The sequence below is a fragment of the Panthera tigris genome, chromosome C1, assembly GCF_018350195.1.
Source record: "Panthera tigris isolate Pti1 chromosome C1, P.tigris_Pti1_mat1.1, whole genome shotgun sequence".
Taxonomy (NCBI): Eukaryota; Metazoa; Chordata; class Mammalia; order Carnivora; family Felidae; genus Panthera; species Panthera tigris.
Window position 1 is genome coordinate 153,679,564 of NC_056667.1, and position 24,500 is coordinate 153,704,063.

At 36.2% G+C, this 24,500-nt stretch overlaps 1 protein-coding gene across 2 annotated transcripts in view; it reads right to left on the minus strand.

Annotated features, from left to right (window-relative positions):
- Positions 1-24,500, minus strand: part of TTC21B (tetratricopeptide repeat domain 21B) — an 85,342-nt gene that overhangs the window by 47,534 nt on the left and 13,308 nt on the right. For both annotated transcript variants that reach the window (XM_042994614.1, XM_007074628.3), the window contains 10 exons: positions 24,068-24,190; positions 20,373-20,530; positions 16,117-16,201; positions 14,709-14,807; positions 11,914-12,106; positions 10,972-11,069; positions 10,217-10,417; positions 5,691-5,820; positions 2,011-2,168; positions 40-264 (listed from right to left, as the gene is read on the minus strand). In XM_042994614.1, the coding sequence (XP_042850548.1) occupies positions 40-264; positions 2,011-2,168; positions 5,691-5,820; positions 10,217-10,417; positions 10,972-11,069; positions 11,914-12,106; positions 14,709-14,807; positions 16,117-16,201; positions 20,373-20,530; positions 24,068-24,190 (1,470 nt within the window). The remainder of the gene's footprint in view (positions 1-39; positions 265-2,010; positions 2,169-5,690; positions 5,821-10,216; positions 10,418-10,971; positions 11,070-11,913; positions 12,107-14,708; positions 14,808-16,116; positions 16,202-20,372; positions 20,531-24,067; positions 24,191-24,500) is intronic.

A 24,500-nucleotide genomic window follows, 5' to 3' on the forward strand; every position in this document is an offset into this window, starting at 1 on the left:
AAGTTCAGAGCTGAACTACTGAATTAAAACTTGACTTACCTGTTCTCCATTTAAGCGGTGAGCCTCTACCAACTCAAGAAAGACTGATAAACGATGGTTTGCATCAACTTCAGTTTTTCTGTGTTTTGATTTTGAGGAAGCTCCAATTCTCCTCATTCCTGGTAAACTCATTGCCATATGCAGGGTTTTAATTGCTTCTGTTATTTCTCCCATTTTCTTTTGTGACTGAGCTTTTATCAAATGATACAAAGGGCATTCTCTCACCTGAAAAAATAATATTCAGAAATACTTCCTTAGAATATACATACAACATCAACACATAATTTACAATCCACCAAACATTAAAATAACAGAATCTCTGAGGACACTCAGCCTGTATTATGTACCTGAGGTCTATTTTTGCCCTCTTATTAATTTTGTGATCATTTACTGTGTGATACCAGATTCAAGGAAACTGCCATTCTCTAGCATCCTTCTGGATAACAAACCAGGTGATGGGCTTTTACCATGATAGAAGAGAAAATACTTTAAAAAAAGACTAGCCAATATATTCTTTAAAAAAATTTTTTTTAATGTTTATCTTATTTTTTGAGAGAGAGAGAGAGAGAGAGAGAGAGAGAATGAGTGGGGGAGGGACAGAGAGAGAGGGAGACAGAGAATCTGAAGCAGGCTCCAGGCTCTGTGTCAAGCCAGAGCCCGACATGTGACTCGAACCCACAAATCATGCAATCATGACCTGAACTGAAGTCAGACGCTTAACTGACTGAGCCCCCCAGGTGCCCCAAGGCTGGCAAGTATATTCTAAGAAATTTAGTTTTCAGGCAAGGCATTTATCTGGGACTTCTAGTACTGATATAAAGTCATTAGATTTCTAGAAACACAGTTTTTCCCTTTTCTTCTATTTTTTAATTTTAGGATTAAAAATTTCAGAACATTTTAGTCAAACTTGGTGTTACCCACTGATACTACTCTGAAACCTGTAGCAATGAAGTTTCTATCTTTATTTTGGCTATCCAAAGTGTTTACAGAAAAAAATAAGAGAATGACAAAATGAATGAAGAAGGAGTCAAAGGAAGGAGATGATCCAGAATGAGGCAGTGTGGCAGTCATCTAATGTCTAGGATGGCTACAACTGCCCTGGAGGCTGCAGCTCTAAGCCTTAACGAGGCATCACATTTGCTGATGGGTTTTGTGTAAATTTACTCATGCTTCTATTCTTCTCTCTGAGATTTCAATTTCTTGGGATAGGGTACTGGCATTGGGGTCATAATGTACCACCCGTCTTGAGAACTAGTAACATAAGAAGCAGGCACTGCCTTCTGCAAATCTTGAATTATCCAGTCCACTGAAGCGTCCTCACATAATAGGGTTCAAGACCCTGTGAACCAAAGCCAAAGTTTGAGGAGCTCCTCCATGATTCTAGGTAGTTAGGAAGCACCTGAACCTATGATTTTCCCCAATGCTTAGAGATATGGGATGTAACACAGAATATCTTGGATAGAAACCTAGTGTGTTTATATCCTCAAACCATATATGAACTTTCAAAATGACTAGGTGTTCTTTGATGATGACTCTAAAAAGATGTTATTAAAGCCACAATCCAAGAAAGAAAAAAGCAGTAAAATAAAGTTCTTACACATAAAAATATTTGGCATAATGTTCTATAGCTTACAATTATTTTTATATACATCCATTATTGCACTTAATGCTCATTATAACTGTAGGGTGTTATTATATGAGTTTTATAGAAAAGAAAACAGGTTCAGAGAGATAAGTGACTAGACACTGACCCCCAGGTATTCTGTGTCCAACTCCTTACAGTTTTTTAATTATACCACAGCTGCCTCCATGTTTTCTCCCACTGCTTGTGAATCCAAACTTGTTTCCATTAAAAATACATTTATTAGCAAAACATATAAGCAAAAATGCAAGATAGCTGAATATGTAAGTATCTGCTAAAGGTTCAAGGAGGGTGATATGTCCTTTCCCACGTGAATCTGGAATACTTACCTTAAAATTATAGCTCAGGCAAAGTTCAAGTGACTGAGAACACAATTTGAATTTTTCCTGAGACAAATAAACCTGAGCTATCAGGAGATGCGCATCTGCATAAGAAGGATTGTGTTCTAGGCAATGTTGCAGGTAATTATAAGCTGCTTCAATGTCACCTAATGACAGAAACAAAGCATTGTAATTCAAATGGTTAAGAGACAGAGATGTGAGAGAGAAGAGGGTCATGAGGAGTTTATGGAGAGTTCCAGTATTTAAACTAAAGTTCTCTATTCATAAGGCAGTGTAACCTCTCTACCTGCACCAGGTAGCTAGCCTCCTTCTAGACTTCATGAAAGGATATACCTGTAAGTCCATAAGGAGCTCCATAAGGAGCAAGGCAGAGAAAAGCTGTGAATGGATGGATCAGAGTCCATTACTGTTGTTACCGAGAGGACCATAAATGTACCTTTATTTATTTTCCTGATCAAAAAAATTTTGCTTACAATTTTATTACAGTAAGTTTTGCAAAACACAGACATTTAAATAGGTAGAATTCTGTAGCGTCCCTTACATTAACAAAGAAGATCTAGTCTTGGAATTATTTTTGGCTAGAAATTTTATCACTGTATATAGAACAAAAAAAGCATAAGGATATATTCCAGACATTCAGAAATATGAACTACTGATTTAATATGCTTTTAAATACCAACTGAAATAGTCAGTGTTTTGGGCATGCATACTCTGTACCTCTGGGGGTCTTAGATGGAAGAAATGATCAAAATTAAAGTGACAAGAATGGGTGGAATCTGTTAGGCTCGGCTGGTACTTGGGGTCAAAAGAGGCTCTTCAGAGAAGGAAGGGCATGAACTCTAGGTCCCAGAAGAACTTTCTAGTGATGTAACCTACAGTGATCTGCCCAAAGCCATCTCATAGACTGGCTAGGTATAGGAGCCCAACTCCCCATTCAACCTTGTTAGGAGCATGGGGGAAGGGCAAGCCCTAAATTATTCTCTGTTCCATTACTCTCCTTAACCTTACATGATACCTCAATAGACCAAATAAGACTTATACTTAGGGCTTCCTGTTCCCAAAGGCCTAAACTACCAATGACAAAATCCACATAAACAGAAAACAGTTTTCTTAGAGACAGAGTAACTGGCTGAGGCTGCATAATAACTTAATAAATATAGTATCAAAATTTGTCAATCAACCATCAAACATAATAAATAATATTGGATTATTTTTTGTTGTGATAAGATCTAACGCTCAAGAATCGAATAGGCAGAAAAGGAAATGGAAAGGTTAAGGATAATAACCTGGTGTGCAAATTACCACCTCCATGTAAAAGAATTAAGGAGATAACCTGGAGGTTACTGCTAAGGGGGAAAGTACATAGGAAAAGAATCAGGATTTATAAATAAGAGACTGAAGAATATGAGGACTGTATGAATAATTGAGATCAGAATTTTTATTGTTTTGTTTAATGGTGATGAGGTGGAAAGATGTGTGGAGTTAGTATTTAGAAGGTCACTAAATATTTAAAAATGAGAAATGGGTAATCACTGTTGGGGAAAATAGCCACATAAACAAAGAACACATCAACATCACATTTTTATCGAAGAATAGCCCAATTTCCCTTAAGGAGAAAATGAAAGATATTTCTGTCCTACATGTATCTCTTTGTTAGGGTCTGGTGTAACACAGAATTTGGCTGGCCTTTGTCCCGTTTCCTGGGAAGGAGTCTTGAAATCATAGAATTTCCCAAGTGAGAGGGAAATCTTTGTTGTTTGAGGTCAGCTCTGATCATTTACCTAAGTGAGAAGACTCATGGTGAGGCCCTAGATAGCTTATGTTAAGGAGATGACTCCATGGGGACTATCCCCGCCAGAAAGACCAACCAAGTACTTAGAGGGTTGGGGCTTTGAACTATGTTTTCTACTTGGACTGGGGAGCAGGATCCTGGAGACTGAGTTCAATCACACACCCAATGATTCGATCTGTGCCTATATAATGATTCTCTAATTAAAAACTCTAAACCTGAGTTGAGTTTCCCTGGCTATTAATGTTCTTTATGTATTGTCATATACACATATGTTGGAAAGTTTATGTGTACTCTATAGTGAACAATGGCAGCTTCACATTTGGGACCCTCCCATACCCCACCCCGTACATCTCTCTCTTTCGCTGGTTTGGATTAGTATCTTTTTTCTAAACTAAAACTCTAATTAAGTGGTTTCCTCAGTTCTATGAGTCATTCTAGCGAATTTGAAGCTGAGGAGTCATAGAAACCCTGAATCTGTAGTCAGCTAGTCAGAAGTTCAGATGGCCTTGGCAACCCCTGAACTTGTGGCTCGTGTCTGTGCCCCTAACCTGTGAAGACTGGTCCAACTCCAGGTAGTTCTCAGGTCAGAAGTCATTGCATTTGGCAATTTATCAGGATACCGTTATTTGGACACATGCCAGCGTTACTTCAAATGGTTTCAGGCTGCTCTTTTTATTTTATTTTTTAAAATTTTTATTATTTTTTTTAACGTTTATTTTTGAAACAGAGAGAGACAGAGCATGAACGGGAGGGGCAGAGAGAGAGGGAGACACAGAATCTGAAACGGGCTCCAGGCTCTGAGCCGTTAGCACAGAGCCCGAAGCGGGGCTCGAACTCACGGATCGTGACATCATGACCTGAGCCGAAGTCAGACACTTAACCAACTGAGCCACCCAGGCGCCCCAAGGCTGCTCTTTTTAAAAAGAGTGTCCATCTATGAAACTTTGGCAAGTAAGTAATACTATACTGAGACTGATTTATATCAATTTTCAAAATAAATAGTAAGTGTTTGATAAATTAATCACAGAACTCAAAGTTTGTTTAATCACCTAGTAGATAATACCCTTTCAACTGAGAGGAAAAGTAGAAATATCATGTGGCTCAATAGTAGAACTTAATCAGAAGAAGGTATTATAAAGCCACTTCTTACATATAGAGTATTTCAGAGATACAAACTTTTGAGATCACCTAGTTCTTTTTTTAACAGTTAAAACTGAAGTCAGATAAATTATAAAGTCAATCTTCTCTCTCCATTACATGCAAGAAATAATTGTTTATGGTAATATCTTTAAGCTGGTTTCTACTCTTTATGATTTTACAAACTTAATTTACTTTGTGTGGCAATTCATCTACCAAAGGTACATAAACATAAGCACAAAGAATGATCTATTATGTGTATAGTCACACACCTGTTTGTGTCCTAAAAAACTAAGGTTATAAACCTGGGGTTATTTTTTTTTTAGCTATACATAATCACAGAAACTAAGCAGGAATTAATCAACACATTTCATAAAGGCGTGAAACCTGGTAAACTTTGCATCTGGCTATACCAATGAGTCAACTATGGATTAATGGCTATGAATTCTTATTGCCATCTAAGTACCATCTGATGGACTTTTTTGTAAATGGTACAACTGCTTTTTCCTGTCAATTCACTTGAACAATGAAAATTTATGCTGATTTATAAAGAGTTAAACACAAAATAATTTAATGAAATTTTACACAATCTTATTTTGGACTAAAATTATTTGTTTGTGCACAAGTAAAATGCATCTTATGTGACTATTCTTCAAGTATGTGGAGTGCTTAAACATACCTTTGTTTTTATCAACATCAGAATTAAAAGGTCAATTTAAGTTTTTAAGTTATATTCTACCTGATAAATATTTCACTTTTGCTATAAGGAAGACAGCTTGCAGTAGACCTGGTACAGTTCTTACTATAGTCTCCAGGATTGAGGTACAACGTCTGAGAAGTGGAGAAAGAGGTTGCCCAAGACTTGCAGGCTAAACAAAACAAATCAGCACATCATTTTATAATTATATTAGTATTTAGCTAAAAGTAAACAAACATACTAAATTTTAGTGTAACTAGCAAAACTACCTATTTTCCCAAAATTTCTCTTATTCTATTTTTGCAATAATATCTTTCCTATAACATGACTAATACTAATTTATCCCCTTGGGATCTGTGAACAGCCCATGTAATGGCTTTTATTCAGCAAAACAGTTATGAGATTATTACAGTTACTGATCTGATAACATGAAAGGAGCATATTTGTTCAAAAACTGTCAAGGAAACATACTCAAAGGAAAGATAACTGAGAGACAGAACTTCTTGCTGGAAATGAGAGTCAAGGCAATGTAGTTCTAATTCTAGACCTGCCTATGATTTACACAGTTCAGTAACTTGCATTACTCCCTAGAGTACTGTAAGTTCAGTTTCTAGAAAATTATTTTTCCTAGAAGTCAGAGGGTAGAACACACTCATGTGTATTATACCAAATGTCTCACACGTTCACGTTCTCTGCTTTTCTGCCTGGCATGTCAAAGGCTTTCAAAGGATTTTTTTTTTCTCTTTTTATTAATACATAGTGAATATGGTAACTAAAACAGTACTATAACATTTGTTTATTGTTTTAATGGCTGTCTACCCAACCAATCTTTATCCAAGGGTTACCCACTCACAAGTTACAAATGTGATATTAGTTTAAATATCAAACGTTTATTCTCCCTGCTTTGACCTACTGATGCTGTGTCCTTAATTTGAAAAATAATCTTCCCCATCGTCCCCCTACACTCCATACATATATACTCTTTTTTATTTTAAGTTTATTTTTATTTATTTCAAGAGAGAGATAGAGACCAAGTGGGGAAGGGGCAGAGAGGGAGAGATAGAATTCCAAGCAGGCTCTCCACTGTCAGTGCAGAGCCCCATGCAGGGCTCAAACTAACAAACAGAGAGATCGTGACCTGAGCCAAAGTCAAGAGTCTGACGCTTAACTGACGGAGCCACCCAGGTGCCCGTCCACACATATATATTTTTAACTAGAGTATAGTGTCTTACAATCACTCCTACAATGAGACGTGACTACTGAAAAGAAACTACCACATCTCTTCACTATGTTGAGTCACAAAAAAATGTGCACTCAAAAATTATTTCAAAATATGACCACTGATGCCTACAATACATCGACTTCTTTAAATTTCTACAGTACTTATAAGTTACGTAATAAAATTTAGCATCCTACATTATCTTATACAATTCCAAAGTAGTTTCATGTTTTGTTTTGCTTCTTTTATAGGGTTAGGGTCTTTATGTGCCTTGAAGATCAGAATTTTACACTCTTTCACATAGTATGAATACAGAGTAAATTCTTCAAAAGTATTTATTTTTTCAGTGTAACTGAAAACAGCGAAAGTGTAGGTGATATAGGTGGCAAAGGTTCTTTACCACCTGCTAAGAGTTATTTATTGAGAACAACCGTCATTTTTGCTGTAAACACTTTCAGAGTGAATTGTACGTGGACAATCTCTAAGATAACATCCGTCTGATTAAAAACAAAATATAAAAGGGCCAAGGAACAGAACTGGAGAGGCAAGTCTGCCTTTCTGATATTTCCCCATGGAAATACCATTATGAATGTTAATTAGGTGCTGCCATGCTGACAAAGGTTATATGGGGGGGTGGGTGGGAACACAAAATGTTGTGGACTAGGGACACAATTGCCACTTAACACATTATTTCTTGCTCTACCTACAGTTAATTCTTAGCACAGCTGCCACAGAAATCCTTTTTAAATTACTGAGTCAGATGACGCTGTAAACCCTCTGGCGGCTCCCCACTGTACTCAGAATTGATGCCAGGGGAGGGACAACACCTCTAAGGACCTACGTGGTCTGCTTTCTCTGTTGTGACCTCCTCCTCCTCACTCCATCCCTGTCACATTAGTCTCCTTGTGGCCTTTGGGCCATTGCACAACTGTTCTCTGTGACTGAGACAATCTATACCATATCTCCACATGAACACCACGTTTTTGTTCAACTTTTACCACTTAATGAGGCCTAACCAGATCATCTTATCTAAAATTATCACCTAGGGGCGCCTGGGTGGCTCAGTTGGTTGAGCGTCCAGCTTCAGCTCAGGTCATGATCTCACAGTTCATGGGTTCGAGTCTCGCGTCGGGCTCTGTGCTGACAGTTCAGAGCCTAGAGCCTGTTTCAGATTCTGTGTCTCCCTCTCTCTCTGCTCCTCCCCTGCTTGTGCTCTCCCTCTCTCTCTCAAAAATAAATAAACATTAAAAAAGATTTAAAAAAATTATCACCTATTTCTTCTGAGATTTTCTAATACACCATATAATTGGTTATATTATCTGTCTCCTCCTGCTAGTTATATATATGCTTCATAGAGGACAAAGGCTGTACTTTATCCTTTCACAACTACTTCCCCAGCTCCAAGCAAAGTCCTGGGTACTCTACAAGCATTCATTGAGTGAATTCTGATTATTGCACAAGTACTGAAAAATGCATTCTAATTCTAAGCAACTGAAAGCACATCATGACAGGGAAGACTTGGATCAACCCTATTCCAGAAGGGTTAATTTATTATTATTTTTTAAGTTTATTTATTTTGAGATACAGCATGAGAGGACAAGGTGGGGTGGGGGGGGGGGAAGTGGGGCAGAGAGTGGGAGAGACAGAATCACAAGCAGGCTCTGCACTATCAGCATAGAGCCCAAAGTGGGGCTCGATCCCACGAACTATGAGATCATGACCTGAGCTAAAACCAAGAGCCAGATGCTTAACCGACTGAGCCACCCAAGTGCCCCCAAAGGGCTAATTAAAAAAAAAAAACAGATTTATACAAGTTTAGAAAATGACATAGTGATCAACAAAAGTCGCATGGCTTCCCTAAAGAAAGGCCATTATCCTCATTTCCTTATTAACACAATTATGGAAGCTGTAAATCAGGGAGAATGCTAAGAATTATGCTTTTAGCAATGAAACATCTGACACTTCCTATTATGATATTCCTGTGTTGAAGCATGAGCTGAATATAACGTAAAGTCATCTGCTTACTGTCGTAATAAGAAAGTGCTGACTAACGGATCCACATCAGTTTGGAAACAACTCTCTGGTAGTTCAATAAAAGCCTCCATTTTCAGTTCTACTCAGTGCTGCATAAGGAAGATATTGGATGACACTAAAGATCTGTATAAAATAGATGACAATCAGGATCTAAAATAATACGGTAATCTGGAATTATGAGAGGAGTCTGAGGAGATAAGGTTTCACAGGGATAAATGTACAGTCTACAGTTTGGTCCTAAGTTACAGTGAATAATAGATCAAAAGACTTTAGTTAACTATTAATTCAATAGGGGTTGATAATATCGTATGATTCACAAAAGAAGCTAGAAGAACATCTAGAATTAGGGAGAAGAGGATCTGCCAGGGCCAAACCCACATTTGGACTAGTGACCTTAAGGAGAGCTTACTAACAGGAGAAAGGCTATCCTCAGGCCCACGAGCAGGGTTCTAGCTATGTCATATAAAAATAAATGGCTAAAAACCTGGACTTGTTTAGGGAGAACATGAAAACTAATTTCTAAAATCTGAAGGTCTGTTTTATGAATGAGGAATAACCCTTGCTTTGGCTAAGTAACTGGACTTGCCCGTGCCACTTCAGAGAGCAGGAGGATGACTAGGACACAGGTGAATTTTTTTTAACATGAAGTTAAGTCTGATTTAACACAGGAAATGCAGTCTAACAGTTATAGTTATACAGTAAGAACTGCACTTTTAGGTGTACCCAAAGGTTGGATGGGCCCTTAAGATGCTATGGAGTGGATTCAGGGGTGCCTGGGTGGCTCAGTCGGTTGAGCGTCTGACTTCGGCTCAGGTCATGATCTCATGGTCCGTGAGTTCGAGCCCCGCGTCGGGCTCTGTGCTGACAGCTCAGAGCCTGAAGCCTGTTTCAGATTCTGGGTCTCCCTCTTTCTCTCTCCTCCCCCACTCATGTTCTGTCTCTCTCTTCTCAAAAACAAATAAACGTTAAAAAAAAAAAAGAAAAATTAAAAAAAAAGATGCTATGGAGTAGATTCAAGTATTACATGAATGTCTGACTTAAACAACTTCTAATATTTCTCCTGAAGTGAAGATATTAACATTCTATGAACTACAAGTGAATATTTATAAACCAAAACATTTATTACTTGATAGCCGTCATTGGCATAAATATTCTGACTTAAAAACTATTTCAACTAATATAGATACGAATACTACCATTATAAGATGCAGATATAATCTAATATGTGAAAGACAATTTATTAGCACATTCATAAAACACTGTGTAAATGATGTTGTAAATATTTTCACTGAAAAAAAGTCCCAGAATTACTTACCTGCATTGGGCAGAAATTCAGATATTCTGTAATAATTTCTAGTAAGAAATCAGGATTTAAGTTCTCAAAATATTGTATGCCAAGTGGTAAATCTTCTAAATGTGAAAAATGAGTGTCCAGAACATCATTTAACATGCTAATAACTTCTTCTTGTCGCTTATTTTTCTTCATAGCAAGAATTGCATGTAAATAAATTAATTCCTACAAATTAAGCAGTTGCCATTAATTATCCCATTCAGTTGTAAAGCCATTTATTTCTACTTAGATTTCAAACACATATGAAGTGCTATTTATGTGCAATATTTATTCAAATTTAAGTATTAGCTTGGACAAACTTTTAGACTTTTTAAAAACAAAATTTTTTTTAATGCTTATATATTTTTGAGACAGAGAGAGACAGAGCACGAACGGGGGAGGGTCAGAGAGAGGGAGACACAGACTCTGAAGCAGGCTACAGGCTCCAAGCTGTCAGCACAGAGCCTGATGCAGAGCTTGAACTCACGGATTGTGAGATCATGACCTGAGTCGAAGTCGGACGCTCAACCGACTGAGCCACCCAGGTGCGCCAAACTTTTAGACTCTTATACAAGATTACTTAAAGTCTAATTCTGCAAGGAGGTAAGTTAGTAAATGCAATCATACATTAAAATTATCATATATTAGTCTTTTAAAGCCATTACTATTACTAAAAAAAATTTCATATTTTATAAACAGTAGCTAGGATCTATACGATCTGATAAAATAAAATACTGTACCGCAGATTTTCCAATAGACTGCTGAATTTCACTAAGGAATTCGAGCTGCTGATCTGCATCCTGTAACTGCCCTTCTATTAATTGACATCGGATAACTCCTAAAGCCAAATAGGACAAAAACAGTCAAAGTCCACATCCATTCAGGTATGTACACGTCAAGCTAACAACACAAGGATTAATAAAATAGGTTTTTCCCCCCATAATATATTAAAGTATTGATACATTATAATAAAATACAATAAAGTCATAAATACTACATCAGATTTAAAAAAGAAGAAAAAGAGAATAAAAGGAAATAAAATTGCCAGCTTTGTACCTATATAAAATCAGTTACTAAGGACTTCAGAATTTATGGGAACTACCCCCATAAAAGTTTATTATCGCAAGATACTATATAAGAAATGAAAACTTTAGGGGCACCTGGATGGCTCAGTCAGTTGAGCATCCGACTCGAGTCGGTTGGGCATCCGACTCGAGTCGGTTGGGCCCTGGGTTGGCCTCTGTGCTGAGCATGGAGCCTGCTTCCGATTCTCTCTCTCTCTCTCTCTCTCTCTCTCTCTCTCTCTCTCTCCCTCTGCCCCTCTCCCCAGTTCATGCTCTCTCTGTTTAAAACCAAGTAAAATTAAAAAGGGGCGCCTGGGTGGCTCAATTGGTTAAGCATGCGACTAGTTTCAGCTCAGGTCATGATCTCAGTTTGTGAGTTCAAGCCCCACGTCTTGGGATTTCTTTCTCTCTTCCCCCCCTCCAAAATAAATAAACATAAAAAAATTTTTTAAAAATGAAAACTTTATTTTTAAAGATTTATGTTTTTTTCTATTGTGGATAGTAGAGGACAGTTTGATTTTAGAAAACCACAACATATTTTCTTCTTTAATAGCAGGTATGAAAAGGAATTATTATGTATATATATCTGAGGAACACTTATAGAAACAGTTGTCATACCAATTAGTGCGGGGACACTAGTTTCATCCAGTTTCATGGCAGTATTATACCACTTCAATGCTTCTTTCATGTCTCCTTGTAAAATCATTTGGTATCCAAGTTCTGTAGCAAATTCTGATTGTTCAGGGTTTAAAGCAAGAGCTCGTTGTAGTAATGTCTGAATTTTTCTAAGAATGAGTTGACTTCGTCCACACTAAAAAGAAAAAAAAATTTAGAAGTCAAACACTTCTACTCAGGTGGGAGGATTATTTTTTTTCTAAATATACAAACTATTTGTACTTCATAGAAATAGAATGAAAAAAAAAGATTTAATAACTAAAGGAAAATAAAACTTCTCCATTTACTACCTGGACAGTGCAGCAAGAAAGAGTTTACATCTAATCAGAACTTAAAATCCTCATGAACACTGCTTTTAAACAACAGCTTCCTGGAAAGTATACTCTAAAGATGCTACACAAGTGTATTTTTTAGGACTGTTTTCAAACTGTCTTATCATTGTTTTATAAATTAGATGAGGAAATCATTACTTTAAGGTTACAGATATGTATATGTACATATATATGTAGTTTATCAAATCAAAACCTAGGACAAGGATTTGCTTTCCCCCTAAGGAGAAGGTATACCACCAGGGCAAATATTTCATTTTTTTATTATTTTATTTTATATCATCTCTTTTTATTAAAAATTGTGTATATGTGCAGAGAAAGGATAAACACTTTAATGTTAAACATGTTAAGTTTTCCGTGGTGAGATCATTAGTATTTTTACTTTCTTCTTTGTATTTTCTCCTAATTTATTTTTTTAATGGGAAAAAGGTAGTATATAAATATTTTTAAATATAACTTATTGTCAAGTTAGCTAACATATGGTGTATAGAGTGTGCTCTTGGCTTCGGGAGTAGATTCCCAAGCTTCATTGCTCACCTACAACACCCAGAGCTCCTCCCAACAGGTGCCCTCCTCAGTGCTCATCACCCATTTTCCCCTCCCCTCTGTTTCCTCCCCTCCCCATTAACCCTCAGTTTGTTCTCTATATTTAAGAGTCTCTTATGGTTTCAGGGCAAATATTTTTAAAGATCATGCATTTGGGCTCAGCTGGGTAACTCAGTTAAGCGTCTAACTCTTGATTTTGGCTCAAGTCAGGATCTCCCAGTTCCTGGAACTGAGCTCCGCACTGGGCTTCACACTGACAGGACAGAACCTGCTTGGGAATCTCTTTCCCTCTCTCTCTGCCCAACCCCTGATCGTGCCCACACACACACACTCTCTCTCTCAAAAATAAATAAACTTAAAAAAAAAAGATCATGCATTAGAATCTTTGTTATAAAAGCTTCAAAAATAGTTCAAGAAATGGCTACTCTACTAAAATAAGTACATAATGTTCTAACATAATAACTTAAAAAAAGTTTATTTATTTATGTTAGAGAAAGAGTGAGATCGCAAGCAGGGGATGCGCAGAGAGAGAGAGGGAGAGAGACAATCCCAAGCAGGCTCTGTGCTGCCAGCACAGAGCCAGATGTGGGGCTCCAACTGACAACCCGGAGATCATGACCTAAGCTGAAATCAAGAGCCGGGACACTCAACTGACTGAGCCACCCAGGTGCCCCTACCACAGTAACTTTTAAGAGTAAAATTCTAAACTGCTTGAATTTTTTAAGCTTAATTAAAAACTAATCAAAATAAATGATCTGGCAATGAAATAAATAAAAAAAGGTAAATATCTTCCTTAACTCAAACTTTTGTAATAGCAGGGATTTTTTTCCCCTCTAAATCTCACACAATCTGACAATCTGTTTTTTAACAAAAGAATCAGTTTCTTCATGGCATTTAACAATTGATATCCTTGATTTTTTTCTTTCAGTTTATCTATTATTTCATCTACTTATGTGTACCTTTTCCTTATTTTTTAAATAAGGAATTAGTTTAATTAACTTTTCAATCCTCCATTCCTTGTATTGATTTTGAGATTCTGCTGTATTTTTCTACTCCATTCCTGATTATCTTCTTCTTATTGGATGTTGTAATAAAAACATTTCTTTATTATTATTAAAACAAAAAGATCCCAACCATTTCCCCCACCAAAATTGTCTCTTACCTATGTTAAAACTTTTTTTCAAATACAACTGACCCTTGAATAACATGGGGGTAGGGTGCTGGCCTCCACCCTTCACTGCACAGTTCAAAAGCTGCATATAATTTTTGATTCCCCAAATATTTAACTATTAAAATATCCTACTACTGACCACACCTAATTGATAACATAGTCTATTAACACATATTTTGTACATTATATGTATTATATACTGTATTCTTGTAATAAAATAAGCTAAAGAAAAGAAAATTTTATTAAAAAAATCACAATAATAAGGAAACTACATTTACAGTACTGTACTGTATTGACTGAAAAGATCTGCTTTAAGTGGACTCATGCAATTCAAACCCGTGTCAGTCAAGGGTCAACTGTAGTTTTAAAAAACAAAACAAAGAATAACTCTAATCATAAATCCTACGCTCTGATTAAAATACATGATTTCCCATTTCCTTTGGAATTTACCACTTTCCTATCCTTAAAGGCTCAACAAAGCCTTCCATGAAGCCTTTATGATGTCTTCTTATGGTTGGTGAGAAATTATGTTATCTCCTCCAAACGGATTTTCTTAGGAATGTTATCACATATTTATATATGTAGGGTATTTTCACTCTAGGCCATATGCCTTTTGGTGCCTCAACCTTCGTGACTTATTTTACATTCCCAGCTACAGATACAGAACTCTGGTACATTGCAGGCACTCTTACAGTTCTGCTGAAGGCTACTGTGATCTTATAAAAAAGTTGAGCATTTTGTGGTTCCGTGGCATCCAATGCATTTTCTAAGTTTTCCAGCTTGGTGGCAGCCTAAAACAAAAGTATCCAGTATAATTTTAAAATAACAAAGAAAAAAAGAATACATGACATATACACGAATAAATATTATCATTTAAAAAATGTTTGCTTTTGCAAATTCCCTCTTGACTCCAGTGAAATCATCTATGTTGCAAAATGTATTAAAAGTTCTTTTTTTTTAATTAAAAAAAATTTCTTTAATGTTTATTTATTCTTGAGAGAGAGCATGAGCAGGGGAGGGGCAGAATGAGAGAGAGGGACACATAGTCCAAAGCAGGCTCCAGGCTCCGAGCTGTCAGCACAGAACCTGATCCGGGGCTCGAACTCACCAACTGTGAGATCATGAGTGAGCCAACCGCTTAACCGACTGAGCCGTGCAGGCGCCCCAAAAATTCTTTTAAAAGGCTCAAGAATTATGAATAAAGAATTGAGTTTTAAAATGTGTTTTTAAAATATCTGTTATTGAATGGAATTCTTTGGGTAGGTAAAGATACCCATAATATTCAATTAACTATATATGCCAAGCTCCCTCTCCAATAATTAATTCATGACACACATGAGATATGAATAATATAAGTATAAACATTACTATTGTATGAGATCGGACTTCAAATTACTTATATAGTCTGGTTTATATTTAAAATATTCTCTAGATTAGAAAAATCACTAAGACACTTATGGTAAGTAACTTCAATGCCAGGAAAATTTACTGAAGAGGCACCCCTACTGAAATTCTTATGGTATTTACTGAAAAATTTATTAGTTGCTATCATATTAACTGATTTAACCAGACTAAACACAATTCAAATCTATTACCTGTTACAATACTATTTGCTTCAAACTGGATTTTGGCATTCCATAATTCAGTATATAATCAATGTGCTCATTACTACAGAAACATGTACCTTATTATAAGGTCCAATGGGATTTCATCCTAAGCCCATTTAAATAATGCAAACACAGTTAAATTGTAAAAATACTACAAATCATATTTTGTATATATATTCTTCCATACCTAGCACCACCAGTTACATTAATCATGTATATAATACTGTACTGGGGTTTTATGTGGAAAACCACATATACTATAATTAATGATTTAAGGAATTTTTAAGGTAGTTTTAACTATATAATATTTTTGCTTTACTAGTTGATTTAAGAAGCTCATCTCTTTGTTAAGGTGTATTTCTAGGAATCAAGTAAAAAGTACCATGTAATACATTCTAAAAGAGCTCTTGAAGGCTCTTATATATGTGCATATGTGTGTGTGTAACTATAGATTTTTTAATACAGGAAACTTAAATAGTACAATACAACTTACCTTCTCTATGTCCCCCTCCCTACACAAATAGTAAAGAGCCAGGATTCTTAGAGCTTCCACATTTTGATTATCTTGAAGCATTAACCTGCAGAAAAACATTTCACTTAATGTTGAAATAAACTTAATGTGCTTTCTTTTATTTGAAGGTTGAAAAAGTCATTTTGCTGGTCTGACTACTCCATTATCTAAGTAAGAATTTTAAGTAGTAAAATAAAATCTCCTTTATGAAAATTATCAACCTCATTATTTAAGCTAAAAAAAAATCTCTGATTCTTAGTCTTTATGCATTGCTGGAGTACTGATTCTTAGTCTTTAATATGTTTTAAAAAGATATGAATAGATGGTACCAGTCTCATTAAATTCTTTGGCAATCCTAAATAAAGTATTACTTAACCATGCATAACAGTATATTAAAAGAAAAATTCACCTTAACCAGGAAGATTTATTACAAGAATTTCAGGAATGAGAAGATTGGTTAAATATTTAAAAGTCTCTTAATGTAATTCACAACATTAAAACAGATTCCTATGTGACAAAAAAAAATTGAAAATATTATGGAAAAATATCTGATTAGTAATAGGAACAACTCCCCTTACCCCAAAAAAGATATAAACTTAGTAAAAAATATGCAAAAGCTATATAAATTCCTATGAACTTTGCTCAAGGACATTTAAAAAAGAAATGAACAAATGGGGTAATAACACACCAGGTTTCTTATTATGGATGATGTGGTACAATGAATTATTAGCTTCAATTTTCCACCTTCCAAGAATATATACCTTCTGCCACGAAAGTGAGTTCTTCCTATAAATGCTGACATGTACTTTGTTGCTCCTTGGCTGTGGACTTGGACATCTTCCTAATGTTGGTCAATGGAATGTGAACAGGACTGGCAGTGTGCCACACCAAAGTTTCAGAGGCACTGGATACTTCTGCCTGTCCCTTTACATCTCTGCTATAACCACGGAGACGAGCTCACCTCTGGGTAGCTGCTGCTCTCTAGCTTGAGCCCAAAGAAGAACACCCGTAGAGCTGACCAGAGACCAAACTGCAATAAAGTGCCACACCACCCAGATGGACCTAAAATCTGAAGCAGAACACCAGGCAGGGCCGGTGGAGGCCAGCAGACCCGAGATGATCCCTACCAAAGTGAGGAATGAGTGCTTACTATTGTTAAGACCTGAGATTTGTAGCTGTTTGCTATGCCCCAATAGTTGCCACATGATAACACCCATTTTTGGTTAAAAAGGTCCCCCCCCTCAAATAATCTATAGATTCAATGCATTTCAAACCAAAATCTTAGAAGGTTTCTTTTTTTTTTTTTTAACTTGGTAAGTTAATTCTGACAGTCGATTGAAAAAGAGCCAAGAAAACTATCAAAAAAGAAATGTGATGGAGAACATGCCCCCCAAAATATAAAAATGTATTTGAAATACAGGGAATAATGGGGAAAAAAATGACCAGTCATTTTACAGGGGAAAAAATAGCCTTAGCAATATGCAGGTGCTCAATTTCAACATAATCAAAGAAATGAAAATAAAAATACGGTTTTATTCTACCAGATACTACCACTTTTATTCTACCAGATCGTTAAAAACAAAACCACCACACTGATAATAGCCAGAGTTGACAAGGATGGGGGAGGGGCATTCTGGAGAGTACTCATGGGAGTATAAATTAGTACAATTTCTTAGAAGAACAATTTGGTAGTGTCTTTGCAAATTTCAAACATGCATACCCGAGATAGAGACTGCCATCTGTCTCCTCAAATCATTCTTTCCTCATTTGCTTGGGCACATAGCTAGCTGACATGTTCCTGCTACCTTTGCAATTAGATGTGGCCCACGGGAGACAGCCCACTTCTAGGCCTGGGCTTTAAAGGAAAGTGGAATGATTCCGCCACACTCTTACCCTTTCTACCAGCTGGATACCAACGTCATGAGGTTTTAGGACATCGCAGAGTTGCAATATGGAAAGAACCTAGGTCCCTGAATGACAGTGTGGAGGAAGGCTGACTGATCAAAAGTTACACCCACTCAAAACAATTACATATGGCAGAAAAAGTATTCTATTATGTGCTTAGATCTATTTTATAGGAGCTCGGCCTACCCTAACAAATATGATTCCCTTTAATTCAGTAATCCCTCATTTAAGAAATGATCCTCCAGAAATATACCTATATGTGTAAAAAGGGGTGTGTGTGTGTGTACCCCTAAATGGCTATCAATGGGGAAAGATCAACTACTTATATGTTTACTTTATGGATGTGTACTTTGTTAAAAAATAATTACGTATATCTGGCTGAATGGATGTAAAAGAATATCCACAAAATACCAAGTAAATAAAAATCAAGCTTAAAAACTATAGTCTATTTTTTATTTTACAAACATCCCCAAATATATATGTGTGTGTGTGTGTGTGTGTGTGTGTGTGTGTGTGTATATATATATATTTAATATACTATATTGATACTCCACCACCTCCCACTCATACAAAGTGCCTAGAAAAGAAATCTAGAAAAATATAAACATCAAAGAGTTACTAATGCCCAAATTGTGGCCTCCAAATATCACTTCCCACTAAAAGGGATTATATTGCACTCCACAACAGCTGATTCCTGTTTAGGGCAAAAAATACACAAAATGACCCTAGTGCATCTTGCTATACACCAAATAGCAAGGAAATTATTGAAGATTACTAGGATCCCGTCAAAAGGACCTAAGAACTAACTTGAAGAGGCTACTAACAGCCAATAGTGAGACAATATGAGCAATTATAACAATCAAAACGGTTAGAAGCACACAAGTTTAATCCATGTTATATAAACAAACCCAAACTGCTAATCAATCACAATTCGGGGATGCTAGGGAACTTTCTAATTTTTTTGGTTTTTTGAAACCCAGAAATAAAAGATTCAAGCACTTATCCAACTTTTCTTACATGAACTATACCACTGGATAACCGACCAGTTGATGCGAAATTTTTTTTAATAGTACTCCAGCTAAGAAATGCAGAATGATATAACCATATTGTAATCCTAAAGCACCCAGGTACTGAGCACAGATTTCTGATATTACCACAAAAAAGACAGCAGGGGATTATGTCCCTTCGATAAAAGAACACATCACCACTTATGAAGTAACTGCAAAAAGAAAAAAAAATTGAACATGTATCTAACCAAGCCTCTATATCCAGTACCAATTTACAGGAAATTCAGAGGATAAGCAACAGTACATGGCATGCAATCAATAAAATTCTTATGGAAAACCTACTGGATACAAGATGGTTTATTTATCGTAAATATCAAGAAAAAGATGTGGGAGAAGTGGGAAGCCAGTGGAGAGAGAAAGTAGGAAAATGAGGAAGGAGACGAGGGAGAGAGGGGATCCTCCATTTTATACTTCAGAGGAAAAATCCAAATCCTCAAGATGACCAACAAGACCATTTATATCCTGGCTCCCCTGCTCCCTCCTACCCTTCTGCTCTGACTTCACTGTCTAGTCATCTTACCCCCCCTTCATACTCCTTAAAAACATGACACACACCCTTGCCTCAGGTCTTCACACTTGCTTTTCCGACCTTCTGCAGTCTTCTCCCAGATATCTGCATGGTTTACTCCCTGTGTTCAAATGTCTCCTATTCAGTGATGCCTTCCCTGACCATCCCATAAAATGGAATCCCTCCTCCCACTCCCTATTTCACTTTCCAGCTTTATCTTTTTTCCATAGCACTTAAAACTTTCTAACATACTACGTAATCTTTTACTTGTTCTGCTTATTATATGGTTCCTCTCATTTGAATATAAGCTTCACTAGGGCAGGGATATTTGCATAAAAGATTATCTGTCTTAGAACAACTATTCAGATATTTATATAAATCAAAACATTCAGTTGCTAAAAACAGTGCAATGTTAAGTTCTCTTTCAATTCTATATTGCTTGAAAAAAAATCAAATTAAAAAAATCTTATAATAGGGGTGCCTGGGTGGCTCAGTTGGTTAAGACTCTGACTCTTGATTCTGGCTCAGGTTATGATCTCGCAGTTCGTGGGATCGAGCCTCATGTCAGGCTCTGTGCTGACAGCGTGGATCCTCTCTTCTTCTCTCTCTGCCCCTCCCCTGCTCATGCTCTGTTTCTCAAAGTAAGTAAATAAACTTAAATAAAAATAAAAAATCTTATGATAAAAGAATACAGATTTTTTTTCCCCTGAAATTATAACCAGATCCAAAGGTACTTGTATTATCTTCTTTTACTTAACCTCTGTGCTGTTTCAACAGTCTGGTCCCAATCCTGTAAGGCGAGCTGTAGTTTCATTTTCTTTACAAAAGCAGGAAGGAAACTAGGAAAGTTCACTATTATCTGGTTCACAGTGTCCAGAGCACCTGAATAATTCTGGCGCATCTCAAGGCATTGTGCCTAATAGGAGGAAAAAAGTGACATCAAAACTCCAATCATATACACCGAGGTTCTCATAACAGTTACACTTGAGAGGTAGGATACTAACGTTTAACATTTTCTATGTTTTTGTTTTCTGACTTTCTGTAAGGAATAGTTATCACTTTTATAATGAGAAATATAAAATAAGTTTTTAACAAAACGAAAATTTTAAAACATCACAAAACAATAAAAATATTGTATGTAAGTGGCTATGTTATAAAATCTACTTTTAAATAACTAGAACAGAAAAATTATCTTTTAGAATAAAGTATTTCCAAGATATTTGCAAATAGCATCTAAAATGAAGACATTTCAGAGGCACCTGGGTGGCTCAGTCCGTTGGGTGTCTGACTTTGGCTCAGGTCATGATCTCATGGTTTGTGGGTTTGAGCCCTGTGACTGGCTCTGTGCTGATGGCTCAGAGCCTGGAGCCTGTTTCAGATTCTGTGTCTCCCTCTCTCTGCCCCTACCCTGCTCACGCTCTCTCTGTCTCTCAAAAATGAATAAATGTTAAAAAAATTAAAAGTGAAATAAAATAAAATGAAGAGATTTTGTATCTTTAAAAAAAAAAAAAAACAAACTACTTTCAGGCTGGGACACCCGGCTGGCTCAGTCCATAGAACATGCAACTCTTGATCTCAGGGTTGTAAGTTCAAGTCCCACGTTAGGTGGAGATTACTTAAAAATAAAATCTTTAAAAAAATAAAATAGGGCTCCTGGGTGGCTTACTGGTTAGGCATCTGACTTGGTATCAGCTCAGGCCATGATATCACAACTGTGAGATTGAGCCCTGCATCAGGCTCTGTGCTGACAGCACAGAAGCTGCTTGGGATTCTCTCTCCCTCTCTGTCTCTGCCTTTCCCTCACTTGCATGCATTCTCTCAAAATAAATAAATAAGCTTAAAAACAAAAAGAAATAAAAAATAAGTAACTTTAAAGAAGGTAAGACTTTAAGAAATAAGCAAAATAAAGTTCAAACAACTCCCTCTACCTTAATATTTTCACTTCTAGGATGTATCTTAATGAAATAATTGAATAAGACCATAGGAAAAAAAAGATTGTATTTATGGCAGATTTATATTAGATATAGTAGGAAAAAAAATAATCCAAAATTCCCATTCAGGATCAAACTATAGCATACCTATTTAATCAAATTTTAGGTGGTCATTAAAAGTCATTATATAGATTTATAGATCTATGCTTAATGACATAAAGAGATGTCATTTATAATATAATAGTTTAACTGGTTATCTTCAATGGTGATATCTATTCTTAATTCTGATATTACTGCATTCTGTACAGTATCCATGTATTACTTTCATAGTCAGAAAAAATAAAGCTATAGAGTTAGCACTTTAAGAGCAGACATTAGGCATATTTATCATATATCAGATTTTTAAAAATTTGCTTCTGGATCTCCTTTAGGAATAAATTTAGTCCTGGAATATCTCAGTTCAAAATGAGTGTCCAGTCTCAATACATGTACAGTAGAATTACAATATAATCCTGAAATAGGTTTGAGATTATATTCTCATCTATAGTCCCATATAACTCCCATATAATTAAAGCCTGAGAACCACCCGACCCTGCTACTATGCCAAAATAAATTATTATTAAAATTTCTAAATAGTTGACAATAATGCATAAAGATTAATGCTGAGAATGTTTTCAAATTATATATACCTTGGAATCTGCCTAAATAGCTGATGATATAAAAAAAAGAAAATCATACTAAAGGACCACATCTATTACTTCCTTAGACCATCACCTCCCATATGATGCCACATAACACATTAAACGAAACTAAATTTGCTGTGTACTTGGTTCCTATCATTCCTAGTTGGAATTAGGCTAATGCAAACATCCTCTATTGAATTAACTGAAAAATAAATACATAATTGGAATGGGTTGTATCAGAAAAAGAATTTAAACAAATCTTAAGTATTGGAGGCAAAAGGTAAATCTCTCCTAAGCTGCTTATACTGACACCTGAAATAGCCCTAGACCTTAGTAGATTATCAACTAGCTTTTTTTTTTTTCTTTTGAGAGAGAGTGAGAGAGAGCATGAGTGCAAGCAGGGGAGGGGCAGAGGAAGAGAATCTTGAGCAGGCTCCATGCCCAGCACAGAGCACAACCAGGGGCTCCATCTCAGGACGGTGAGATCATGACCTGAACTGAAATCAAGAGTTGGATGCTTAACCAACTGAGCCACCCAGGTGCTCCTCAATCAGCTTTTCTTTAAGAAGAGGGTGGAGTTGAAATGATCAAGAAAAACTTTTTAAAAGCTTGATAAATGCTCAATTCATCTAGCAGTGCCATCAGGTAAAACTTGAGTGCATTCAGAGTGAATACTATTTGTACCAGAGGCGAATATCCAAACAAGTTCACTAGCCACAGAAACTGGCAAAAGCCATGAGGGGATATTAACAAGAGTCAAGACACTAATAATCCTCTCTTCTTTTTTACACCTGCAAATTACTGCTTATCTAACAGGCTGTTTTCCTAACAAATAAATTTAATTTCCTTTTGCTGAATCAAAAACTTTAAATATTCTAAGACATTCAGAAGGCATCAATGGAACTGAAGAAAGGACCCAAATTATACATTTCTACCCACCAATGATTTCTAATGACTCATCCTTCACAATGTAAGTCAGGTCATGTTGTTTCTTTTATCATTGGCTGCCCATCCATCTGGTTCAAAGTAAAAGCCAAAGGCTTTACACAATCAGCCATGGCTCTCCTCATCTCTCCCACACACCCCCACCCCCCATCCTCATACTCACCTTCTTTTCCTCAAGCCTCCACTTCTACCCTCTGCTTAGCTCATCCCACTTTCATCTCCTGGCCTCCCAGCAATGCCCTGAACATGCCTTAGGGTAGTTCGACTTGTTATCTCCTCTATTTGTAAATGCTTTCCCCCAGGTGCCCACAGAGCAGTAACTCTCACTTCCTATAGGTCTTTGCTCAAATGTCACTTTCTCTGACCACATGATTTAAAACTATAGGTTCATACTCCCAGCTCTCCTTCTCTCCCTTTATCTGATTTACTTATTTTTCCATTGCACTTATTACCTTCCAATATACTATGTAATATAATTACTTATTTTATTATCTGTCTCCAACAATAGAGTATAAGCTCCATAAAAGCAAGAGGTTTTATTTTGCTCAGGGTCTCCCTGGTATCTACAGTGATGCCTTGCACATGTTAGACAAACCATAAATGTTTGGTAAATAAGCAATATAGGAACCACCGGAACCACCACCACCACCACCATCACCACAAAACAAATTAAAACCAATCGGGATTCAGGAATTTGGTAAGGAAATACCTTTCTCTAGTTTGTAGTTCACTGTCCTATACAAATAAAATGCAAGTTCCTCTTACAGCTGAGAGCTGATAAAAGTAACATAACAATTACTATCTTTTTTGAACTACTCAGTTTTGTTGGGTTTCAAATATATATATTATGAATAAATTTTAAAATATGATTTATTTACCCTAACTTCAACTCACCTTACCCAGCAGAGCAAAAATATCATTTCCATCTTGTAATCCCTCTTCAAAATATCTTAGTGCTTTTTTAGTATAAGGTTCTTTTCCTCTTGTGATATCAAGCCATGCTCTCAAAACCTGTCCCTGTAGAATGAAAAATTCTAATCATACTCCCATTTTATTGGAAACAAAAGAAATAAATGTTGATGAAAGAGGTAAAGACTAATGTCCTTTTCTGTAATTAGTAACAACAATCACTCTGTCAAAAAATGTTATGAACAATAAAACAGTGTTCAATAAAACTGGTTCAAACCTTTTCCAGCCTCGAGTTTTGGGAACTGTTATGTATTTTAGCCCTTAAGATTATGATGTGTCCAATATTGAGAAACTTGTCAAATATTCCATTAATACTAAATAACCAGTAGTCTCATCTTGGACTTTGCTAGTAAATTAT